Raw genomic sequence first — 12,235 nt, 5'->3', positions numbered from 1 at the left:
AAGGCTGGTTCAATATACGCAAATCAATGAACGTAATCCAGCATATAAACAGAACCAAAGACAAAAACCACACGATTATCCCAATAGATGCAGAAAAGGCCTTTGACAAAATTCAACAGCCCTTCATAATAAAAACTCACAATAAATTCGGTATTGATGGAACATATCTCAATAAGAGCTATTTATGACAACCCACAGTCAATATCATACTGAATGGGCAAAAACTGGAAGCATTCCCGTTGAAAACTGACACAAGACAGGGATGCACTCTCTCACCACTCCTATTCAACATAGTGTTGGAAGTTCTGGCCAGGGCAATCAGGCAAGAGAAAGAAATAAATGGTATTCATTTAGGAAAAGAGGAAGTCAAATTGTCCCTGTTTGCAGATGACATGATTACATATTTAGAAAACCCCATCGTCTCAGTCCAAAACCTCCTTAGGCTCATAAGCAACTTCAGCAAAGTCTCAGGATACAAAATCAATGTGCAAAAATCACAAGCATTCCTATACACCAATAACAGACAAACAGAGAGCCAAATCATGAGTGAACTCCCATTCATACTTGTTTCAAAAAGAATAAAATACCTAGGAATCCAACTTACAAGGGATGTGAAGGACCTCTTCAAGGAGAACTACAAACCACTGCTGAGTGAAATAAAAGAGGATACAAACAAATGGAAGAACATTCCATGCTCATGGACAGGAAGAATCAATATCCTGAAAATGACCATACTGCCCAAAGTAATTTATAGATTCAATGCCATCCCCATTAAGCTACCAATGGCTTTCTTCACATAATTGGAAAAAACTACTTTAAAGTTCATACGGAACCAAAAAAGAGCCCGCATTGCCAAGACAATCCTAAGTCAAAAGAACAAAGCTGGAGGCATTATGCTACCTGACTTCAAACTATACTACAGGGCTACAGTAACCAAAACAGCATGGTACTGGTACCAAAACAGAGATGTAGACCAATGGAACAGAACAGAGTCCTCAGAAATAATACCACACATTTACAACCATCTGATCTTTGACAAACCTGACAAAAAAAAGAAATGGGGAAAGGATTCCCTATTTAATAAATGGTGCTGGGAAAACTGGCTAGCCATATGTAGAAAGCTGAAACTGGATCCCTTCCTTACACCTTATACAAAACTTAATTCACGATGGATTAGAGACTTAAATGTTAGACCTAATACCATAAAAACCCTAGAAAACCTAGGCAATACTATTCAGGACATAGGCATAGGCAAGGACTTCATGTCTAAAACACCAAAAGCAATGGCAACAAAAGTCAAAATTGACAAATGGGATCTAATTAAACTAAAGAGCTTCTACACAGCAAAAGAAACTACCATCAGAGTGAACAGGCAACCTACAGAACGGGAGAAAATTTTTGCAATCTACTCATCTGACAAAAGGCTAATATGCAGAACCTACAAAGAACTTAAACAAATTTACAAGAAAAAAACAACCCCATCAAAAAGTGGGCAAAGGATATGAACAGACACTTCTCAAAAGAAGATATTCATGCAGCCAACAGACACATGGAAAAATGCTCATCATCACTAGTCATCACAGAAATGCAAATCATACCCACAATGAGATACCATCTCACACCAGTTAGAATGGCAATCATTAAAAAGTCAGGAAACAACAGGTGCTGGAGAGAATGTGGAGAAATAGGAACACTTTTACACTGTTGGTGGGACTGTAAACTAGTTCAACCATTGTGGGAGACAGTGTGGCGATTTCTCAAGGATCTAGAACTAAAAATACCATTTGACCCAGCCATCCTATTACTGGGTACATACCCAAAGGATTATAAACCATTCTACTATAAAGACACATGCACTTGTATGTTTATTGCAGCACTATTCACAATAGCAAAGACTTGGAACCAACCCAAAAGTCCATCAATGATAGACTGGATTAAGAAAATATGGCACATATACACCATGGAATACTATGCAGCCATAAAAAGGATGAGTTCTTGTCCTTTGTAGGGACATGGATGCAGCTGGAAACAATCATTCTCAGGACACTATCATAAGGATAGAAAACCAAATACCGCATGTTCTCACTCATAGGTGGGAACTGAACAATAAGAACACATGGACACAGGAAGGGGAACATCACACACCGGGGCCTGTTTTGGGGTGGGGGTGGGAGGGATAGCATTAGGATATATACCTAATGTAAATGATGAGTTAATGGATGCAGCACACCAACGTGGCACTTGCATACATATGTAACAAATCTGCATGTTGTGCACATGTACCCTAGAACATAAAGTATAACAAAAAAAAAAGGAAAATTATAGTCATTTATTGATACTAAACAAGTACAAAAAATGAAATTATGTTTCAAGCATACATGGAGCCAAGTTAATCAATGGTAAAAGAAAGCTGTTATTCTGAAACATAGCTGGCATTTCTGGCCTAATGAACCAGACACACATTATGAATAGTAACCACTATTCTACTGATCTTCACTCTAATATACTGAGATGTACATTTTAAATGAAAATATGTGAGAATAAAGCACATTGTTTGACCTATATGAAATAGGATATCAATGCACATAATCTAGACTGAAATCCCAAAGACCTCTCTGTATCCATTAACATTTGGTTTCACTTAATCACAAGACATTCTGATAAAACTGTCTAAAGGACACATGACATCAAATTCTAAATTTCAAGTGAGTACCATCTGCTCTCTTATGCTACCTCACCCAATTCTTTCCTTGTTAACACATCATCATCAAAAATAAAATATAAAGCAAAATGCCACTTTATAAATACTTGATAGCAATTTACATAATACAATTTTTAAGAATATCTGTTTTCACTCAGATATGTTGTATTTTCATATGTAAATGTCTGTCATGGACTGAATGTTTGCATCTCCCAAAATTTGTATTTTGAAACCCAATCCCAATGTGATGTTATTAGGAGGTGCAACTTTTGGGAGGTAATTTAATCATAATGGTGGAGTCCTCATATGTGGGATTAACACCATTATAAAGTGCTGAAGACACAAGAGCTCCCCTTCTACCAGGGGAGGAAGCAGTGAAAAGACATCTTCTGTGAATCAGAAAGTAGGCCATCACCAGATACCAAATCTACTAGCACCAAGATCTTGGACTTCCCAGCCTCCAGAATGGTAAAGTATGGCAAAATGATAGACAAAACATAAAGTTGGATCAGGCAAAATTTATTGATATAGGCTAAGCAGACATTATACATTTAATGTTATAGGTTGGAGAGTCAGAAAGGGCTCTTCCTGTTAGTTAGCTAAAACATAGACCAAAAGGTGGCCTACAGTGAATGATTTGGAAATGCTGGATCTGCCTTGGTTTAACATAGAAGACATTTAATGGCTTAGGGAGATTGGAATGTTAGAGTGGATTTGTCCTTTAAGATCTGCTCACCCTCCGTGAGAGGATCTAGAAGACACACCTTTCACCAATATTGAAAGGAATAACCTTGAGAGGGGAGCACTGGCATCCTTGAAGAGCTCCATGACTGCTCTTCTCCATATGCCCTGCCTTGCAGTGGGAAGTGCAGCCACTGAATTGGGAAATATAAATGCAATAGGAATAAATGGATCTAGGTTGGCAGGGGCCAGGTAGCAGCACTCAACTACCAAAGGCAAGGTGGGTGTGGTTACTATGATGAACAGCAGAGTTAAAGCAGCAATTGGAATAGTCTGACTTGCTCACATCTATGGCACTGGTGAGTTGAGCATGAGGTTGTTCCTAGAAGTAAAATATATAGAAATCCTACTAAATTCCTAATAGATTTCTATAAGCAGAAAAGTTCTAAGTAAAGAAAACTCTAACCTGAATCACAAATACAGAGAGTCAGAGTTCTTCAATTAAGCTCCAAAACTGAGCCAGTTTACAGACCCAAAGGCCTTGAATGAAGGGGATGCTGCGTCCCCTTAAGGAAGGACCTCAACATACTACCAAAAAGGTATATTGTTCATCTTTCTCCTTGCCTTTCTCAAAGGGATTTACGGTGTTTACCAGAGTAACTATGCACTGAGGAAAGGGAAATAATCAGTGTCAGTACTAGATGCTGGTTCTGAACTGACATTAATTCCAGGAGACCCAAAACATCACTGTGGGCCACCCGTCAGAGACTTATGACTGCCAGATGATCAGTGGAGTTCAGGTCCCTCTCACAGTGGGCCCACTGGGTCCGAAACCCATCCTGTGGCTATTTCCCAGTTCCAGAATGCATAATTGGAATAGACATACTCAGCAGCTGAAAGAAAACTCACACTGGTTCCTTGACCTGTGGAGTGAAGACAATTATGGAGGGAAAAGCCAAGAAGAAGCCACTAGAACAGCCTCTATGTAGAAAAATGGTAAGCCAAAAGCAATACTCCATTCCTGGAAGGACTGCAAAGATTAGTGCCACCATAAAGGACTTAAAGGATGCAGGGGTGGTAATTCCCACTATATTCCCATGAAATTTGTCTATTTAGTCTATGTAGAAGACAGATGGATCTTGGAGAGTAACAATGAATTATCATAAGCTTAACCAGGTGGTAATACCAATTGTAATTGCCTTATCAGATGTGGTTTCATTGCTTGGGCAGTTAACACATTTCCTGGCAACTGGCAAGTAGCTAAACATCTGACAAATGCTTCTTTCTTGAAACTTGTTAGTAAAAATCACTAGAAGCAGTTTGTTTTCAGCTGGCAATGGTAGCAATACACCTTCACTGCTCTACCTCAGGAGTATACCAACTCTATGCTCCTATGTAATAATTTAGTTCTCAGGCATTTAACTGCCTTTTCACTCCACAAGACATCACACTGGTCCATAATATTGAAAACATCACACAGATTGGACCTAGTGAGTAAGATGTAGCAACTAGTCTGGACTTATTGGCAAGATATTTGTGTGTCAGAGGTTGGGAAATAAATTCATCTGAAATTCAGGGACCTTCTAACTCAGTGAAATTTCTAGGGGTCTAGCAGTATGGGGCATGTCAAGATATCCCTTTCAAAGGTGAATGTTAAGTTGTTGCCTCTGGCCCCTCCTATAACCAACAGAAAAAAGAGGGAGAATGTCTAATAGGCCTCTTTGGATTTTGGAGGTAACACATTCCTCATTGGGGTATGTTACTTTGACCCATTTACCAAGTGATCCAAAAAGCTGCTAATTCCAAATAGATCTCAGAATAAGAGAGGGTTCTGCAGGTCCAGACTACTATGCAAGCTCTGCCAGTTGGGCTACATGATCCTGCAGATGCAATGGTGTCTCAAATATCAGTGGCAGACAGGATGCTCTTTGGAGCCTTTGGCAGGCCTCTATAGGAAAATAACAGTGCAGACTCAGGATTTCGTAGCAAAACATCACCATCCTCTGCAGATAACTATTCTCCTTTAACAGAAACAGCTCTTAGTCTGCTACTGGGCATTAATAGAAACTGAATGTTTAACCATGGGCCACCATGGTGATTTCGGCCCATCATGAACTGGGTGTTATCTGACCCACCAACCCATGAGGTTGGGTGTGCACAGTGGCACTCTATCATCAAATAAAAGTGGTATATACATGACCAGGCTCAAGCAGGCCCTGAAGAAGCAACTAAGTTACATGAAAAAGAGGCCCAAATGCCCATAATCCCCACGTCTGCCACAGTGCCTTCTCTCTCCTAGTCTGCACCTATCACTTCATGAAAAGTTCCCTAGATCACTTGACAGAGGAAGAGAAGACTGATTTCATTTAAAGATGGTTCTGCACAATATGCAGCCTCTACCCAAAAACGGACTGCTGAAGCTCTGCTGCCCCTTCCTGGGACCTCCCTGAAGTACAGTAGTGAAAGGAAATCTTCCCAGTGAGCAAAATCAAGCAGTGCACCTCATTGTTCATTCTGTTTGGAAGAAGAAATGGCCAGATGTGCAACTGTGTACAGATTCATGGGCTGTGGCCAATGGTTTGCCTGTATGGTCAGGAACTTGGAAGGAACATGAATGGAAAATTGGTGACAAAAAAAATAATTTGTGGAAAAGGGATGTGGACAGATCTCGCTGAATGGCAAATAAGTGAAGATACTTGTATCCAGTGTAAATGTTCACCAAAAGGTGACATCAGCAAAAGAGTATTTTAATAATCACATGGATAAGATGACCAGTTCTATGGATACCTTCTTCCCTAGCCACCTGTGTCATCACCCAACATCATGGACAAACTGGCCATGGTGGCAGGGATGGAGATTATGCATGGGCTCAGCAAAATGGACTTCCATCCACCAGGGCCATGACCACAAGGTACCCCATATGCCAGTAGCAGAAACCAACACTGAGCTCCTGATATTGCGCCATCCCCCTAGGTAATCAGCCAGCTACCTGGAGGCAGGTTAACAGAGCTTCCATCAGGGAAAGGGAAGCATTTGTTTTTACCGAAACAGACATTTATTCTGGCTACAGATTTGCCTTCCTTGCTCACAATGCTTCTGCCAAAACTCCCATCAGTAAACTTACAGAATTCTTTTTCTACTATCTTGGTATTCCACACAGCATTGCTTCTGACCAAGGAACTCACATCACAGCACATGAAGGACAGCAGTGGGCCTAGGCTCACTGGTCTTATCATGTTCCCTACAATCATCAAGCAACTTGTTTCATAAAACAGTGGAATGGGCTTTTGATGATTCAGTTATAGTGCCAGCTAAGTAGTAATACCTTGCAAGGCTGAGAGAAGGGTTCTCCAGAAAGCCATATAAGCTCTGAGTCGGCATCCAGTACATGGTGCTCTTTTTCTCACAGCCAGCATTTATGGGACCAAGAATCAAGGGTTGGAAATGGGAGTGGTACTACTCACTATTGTCCCTAGTAATTCATTAGCAAAACGTTTCTTCCTGTTCTTGTGACCTTACTCTTTGCTGACCTAGATGTCTTAATTCCAGAGGAAGGAATATTTTTTTCCAGAAAACACAACACTGATTCCATAGAATTGGAAATTAAGATGGCCACTTGGCCACTTTAGGTTCCTTACACCTCTAAATCAACAGGAGCAAGAGTGAGAGTGGAGGTGGAGATGCCACACACTTTTAAACGACCAGATCTCAAGTGAACCCAGAGCGAGAGTTCACTTATCAACAAGCGGATGGCCCAAGCCATTCATGAGGGATCCACTCCTGTGATCCAAACACCTCCCACCAAGCTCCACCTCCAAGACTGGGGATTACATTTCAACATAAAGTTGGACAGGGACAAATATCCAAATTATATTACCCTGTGATTGAGATCAGTGGAAAACTACAGCAATCCAATTCAAGCAGGACTACTAATGAAGAATGACCCTTCAAGAATAAAGGTTTGAGTCACCCTAACAGGTAAAAAACCACAAGCAGGTAAGGTGCTTGCTGAAGGTAAAGGAAATACAGAATGGTTAGGTAAGAATATACATATAATCCAGTCTGTCACTGATGGACATTTGGGTTGGTTCCAAGTCTTTGCTATTGTGAATAGTGCCACAATAAACATACGTATGCATGTGTCTTTATAGCAGCATGATTTATAATCCTTTGTGTATATACCCAGTAATGGGATGGCTGGGTCAAATGGTATTTCTAGTTCTAGATCCTTGAGGAATCGCCGGGGCCTGTCGTGGGGTGGGGGAAGGGGGGAGGGATAGCATTAGGAGATATACCTAACATAAATGACAAGTTAATGGGTGCAGCACACCAACATAGCACATGTATACATATGTAACAAACCTGCACATTGTGCACATGTACCCTAGAACTTAAAGTATAATTTTAAAAAAGAATATACGTATAAATACTAGCTACAAACACGCAATCGGTTACAGAAATAAGGACAGTAATTGTATTTCCTCCTCATTTTGCTAAGAATACATCTATGTGTGTGTTTGTGTGTGTGTAATATCTTTGTTTTCATTCCCCTCTTATTCCCTCATCATGTAACATAAGATGCTCATATCAGAATTTAAGCACTGTTGATTTTACATCATAGTATTTAAGTTATAGAATATCAAGGAGAGGAGTAAATATCACTCAAGGACTTTACCTCCTTTTCTGGGAAAGAGATTGATGTGTTTTCCAGTTGTACACAGGATACTTGTATCATGTTAGGTAGAATATGACCTAGTTATTATCTTCATTTGAAAATTAAGTATGTTTATGTAGCTATGTATAGGTGCCAAGTTGACAAAGGGTAGACTTGCAATGGTTAATTTTATGTGTCAACTTTTCCAAGACATGGGGTGGTCACATATTAGGCTAAGCATTATTTCTGGATATGTCTGTGGGGAGTTCTGGATAAGACTAAATTGGTAAGCCAGGTAAAGTAAAATGCTCTGCCTATGGTGGGCATCATCCAATCCACTGAGGGCCTAAAAGAACGAAAAAGTAGAGGGAGGAAGAATTTCCTCTCTCTGCCTTTTCTTGCTCTTGGACTGAGACTTACACCATCTGCACTCCTGGTTCTCAAGCCTCCATACGTGGAGTGGAATTTACATCATCAACTTTCCTGGGTCTTCAGTTTGCAGATGGCAGATCCTGGGACTTTTCAACCTTTATAACCACATGAGTCAATTTCTTATAATAAATCTCATTATGTACATACATATTATATATTTATATATTATATATAAACAAATATATATTTATATATCTACAAACTGTGTATATGTGTATATATATAGACAGATTCTGTTTCTCTGAAGAACTGTAATACAAGTCCCTGATTCCCATGTCTTATTTTATTCAACTCCCACTTCTACTAAAATAACTCCCATTAGATGAATATTAGTGGATATCTTAAAATGTAATTTAAATTTGCAAAACATAACCATGTTATATTAATGTTAAAACTCAAATAAAATTGAAGTATATCTTGTTATTAAAACAACTTCATACACAACAACAGAATATGTATGAAAACAAAAGGGTTCAATCTAATGAGTCAGTGACTGCAAATTTCCCTCCATTTTAAGTTTTGAATATTAGATTAAAATCATAAAACTTACATATTTTGAATTATTAATTAGTGGAGAAATTTTTTTAATTATACAATCAAATTTTTTACTTAGTTTCAACTCCCTTTTCTTTGCCTTTTAGCTCTGCCTGCTATCTTGAAAAACAAGTAGATACTTTCATTAATAAAAATTCCAAAAAATAAAAAATAATACATTATATTCAGTTGGAAATATGTATCCACACTATTTATTTTTACTCAAGCTATAGGCCCATAAAAGAATCTTTAGGCTGGGTACAGTGCCTCATGCCTGTAATCCCAGCACTTTGGGAGGCTGAGGTGGGCACATCACTTGAGGCCAGGAGTTCAAGACCAGCCTGGCCAACATGGTGAAACCCTGTCTCTAGTAAAATATAAATTAGCCAGGCATGGTGGTGCTTGCCTATAATCCCAGCTACTCAGGAGGCTGAGGCATAAGAATCACTTGAACCCAGGAGGTGGAGGTTGCAGTGAGCCAAGATCATGCCACTGCATTCCAGCCTGGGTGATGGAGCAAGACTCTGTCTCAAAGAAAAAAAAAACAATCTTTAATCCTACTAAATACTACTTTTTTAAATTTTTCCTTTCAATTTGTTGATATCTTCTATGAAACATAGAATGTTTAGATGCGACCACTTAAAATCTTAATTTTTGCTGCTCTTAATCCATTTTCATCTGCCATAAATATTTTATAAGTTTTTTTTTAAATTCTGCAATATATAGAACAGCTCTCCCACAACAAATAAACAAATATAGGGCTTAAAATGTCAATAGTGCTAAAACTCTATTTTAGATGTAAAAGGCCTTTTAAAAATCTTATAAAAATTATAGAATGTTTAGCAGCATCCCTTGCTTCTACCTATTAGATGACAATAGCAGCTCCACATTTGTGACAACCAAAATGTCTCTGTGAAATGTCCCCTGTGAGACAAAATTGCCTCAATTTGAGAACCACTAATATATAGACAGTTAAAAGAGAAACTACTACTACCAACAGCTGAGGCTAAACTTACACACAAAGTGTGAAAACAAAGCACTAGACCACACGACCACTAATGCATGTCTGACAGGAATCCACTGGGAATTATTTCAATACCTACCTATATAATCTTATTTTCATTAGGACAGAAGATAATATTTACAGTTATAGTCTTTTTTAATATCAGTTTTTAAAAAATGTTCCCAGTCTCATCCACGAAAAGAAGTAAAGTTGATGGATCCAAAATGGAATCTAGACTGACAAATTTGAACAACAAACCAGTCTAACTTTACAATTTACTAAGAAGTGAATGATTCCCTATATACTTTCTAAATGTCTTAATGTGTAAAGTGCGTTTTTTCTACAGTGCTATTAAATGGTAAGCTAATGATCATAAAGCAGCAGTGTGTTATAACTACAGCACCATTTACCCATAAATACTGACCATACTACAGTTGCTATTTGCCGAAATGCATTTCTTGTCATCACACCATTGGCACCCATTTGTATTGGCAGTACAGCTGGCACAATCTGCATATCTGTAACATCTGTCATCAGAAGCAGCTATAATACAAATGGGAAACAATACATCAGCACAAAAAAGAAAATCTTACTCTTCTTAATTTACAATATCTATTTAAGAATCATTAAGAATCACTAAGACATTTTTTAACCAAAGAAATGACCTTCAGTTTCAAAGTAAGTTTCCTAAAGATTAAGACAACATTCGTAGTTCAATTGTGTTTACAGGATTTTCGAGACCTTTTACCCCCATTTTAATTATTCAATATACAAGGATCCTACAGTCACTTTAAATTCACACATTTGGGCCAGGCGCAGTAGCTCATGTCTGCAATCCCAGAACTTTGAAAAGCCAAGGCAGGCGGATCACTTGAGGTCAGGATTTGAAGACAAGCCTGGCCAGCATCACGAGACCCATCTCCACTAGAAATACAAAAATTAGCCAGGCGTGGTGGCACATGCCTGTAATTCCAGCTACTCGGAAAGCTGAGGCAGCAGAATTGCTTAAACCCAGGAGATGGAGTTTGATCACACCACTGCACTCCAGCTTGGTTGACAGAGTGAGACTCTGTCTCAAAAAATAAAATAAAATAAATAAATTCACATATTTTAGAGAAGGTCAAAGGATTTACAGACATTTTACTGAACAAAGGGTATTACTATACACACAAAAGAAAACATCATAACAAATACAGTTTATCATCCTTTTTAAAGATATCAAAAGACATCTGAATTAATACACATTAGTAAAACTTAAAAATACATTTATTAATTATAGCCTCAAAAATGTTTAACAACGCCCATCATTTAAAACACCAAACAATATTTATCCAAATAGTTAATTAGCTAACTGATGAATAATTGACTGGTAACTTTTCATAAGTCTCATTTATTTATTCACCATTCTATAAGAAATATAATACCAGAACATTAGTCATGAAATGCTAGAAAATTTTTTTACTTTATGGTGTGGTTTAGCAATAATTCAGGAAAAAAAAATACCACATGGAAAATAAATTATTTCATTTTATTTCTTTAAATCTAACAGTATATCTTAGAAATGATGTATTGGAAAGTATTTTAAAATTATATTAGAAAATTCATATATATGACCATGTCATATATAAAATATTGATATATATATACTATATATACAGATTTCAAAAATAAAACTAAAAATAGCTAATAAAGATATTAAATTATTAATCACTAGATTCAAATATTAGAATTCCTAATTAGGGTATTATAAATTTTTCATTTCTGTAGCTACTAAAGTAATTCTTATAAGCAGAAGATATTTCTACTTCTCGAGAAGAGAAATTTTGCTGCCAGAGAGAGGAAAAGAAAAAGAAATTTACCTGTTTTAGGAGGGCACTTTGCTCTAACAATATTATTAGTATTCCCAGATTCCCAAGATTCACAGTGATTTTTATTCCAAACACATTTTATCCCTGGACCAGCATTTTTACAAAGTTCTTCATCTCTGAAAGCCTTGCAATTTGGAGGCTTGTATACAAGGATATCATTAAGGAGTACACTAGAAAATCCCCCAAATATATACATGGACCTATTAAAAACAAAACAAGAATCTTAAAGAAACACTGTTAAAAGTCTGTATCTAATGTTATTTATAAAAATAAGCATATATTTAAATATACATTTTATACTATTTTAAGTACTTCTTTAAGATCATATTTCTAGCATACAATATGATATAAAAACACCAGAG

At 37.5% G+C, this 12,235-nt stretch overlaps 1 protein-coding gene across 4 annotated transcripts in view; it reads right to left on the bottom strand.

The window, feature by feature from the left end:
• The window catches only part of ATRNL1 (attractin like 1), an 827,091-nt gene that overhangs the window by 659,894 nt on the left and 154,962 nt on the right, over window positions 1–12,235 (bottom strand). For all 4 annotated transcript variants that reach the window (XM_050804667.1, XM_050804668.1, XM_050804669.1 and 1 more), the window contains exons 12-13: window positions 11,865–12,073; window positions 10,430–10,548 (exon numbers count right to left, since the gene is read on the bottom strand). In XM_050804667.1, the coding sequence (XP_050660624.1) occupies window positions 10,430–10,548; window positions 11,865–12,073 (328 nt within the window). The remainder of the gene's footprint in view (window positions 1–10,429; window positions 10,549–11,864; window positions 12,074–12,235) is intronic.

Source organism: Macaca thibetana, chromosome 9 (assembly GCF_024542745.1).
Source record: "Macaca thibetana thibetana isolate TM-01 chromosome 9, ASM2454274v1, whole genome shotgun sequence".
Lineage (NCBI taxonomy): Eukaryota > Metazoa > Chordata > Mammalia > Primates > Cercopithecidae > Macaca > Macaca thibetana.
The sequence above is the reverse complement of the archived record's forward strand: the minus strand, read 5'-3'. Positions and strand labels throughout refer to the sequence as shown.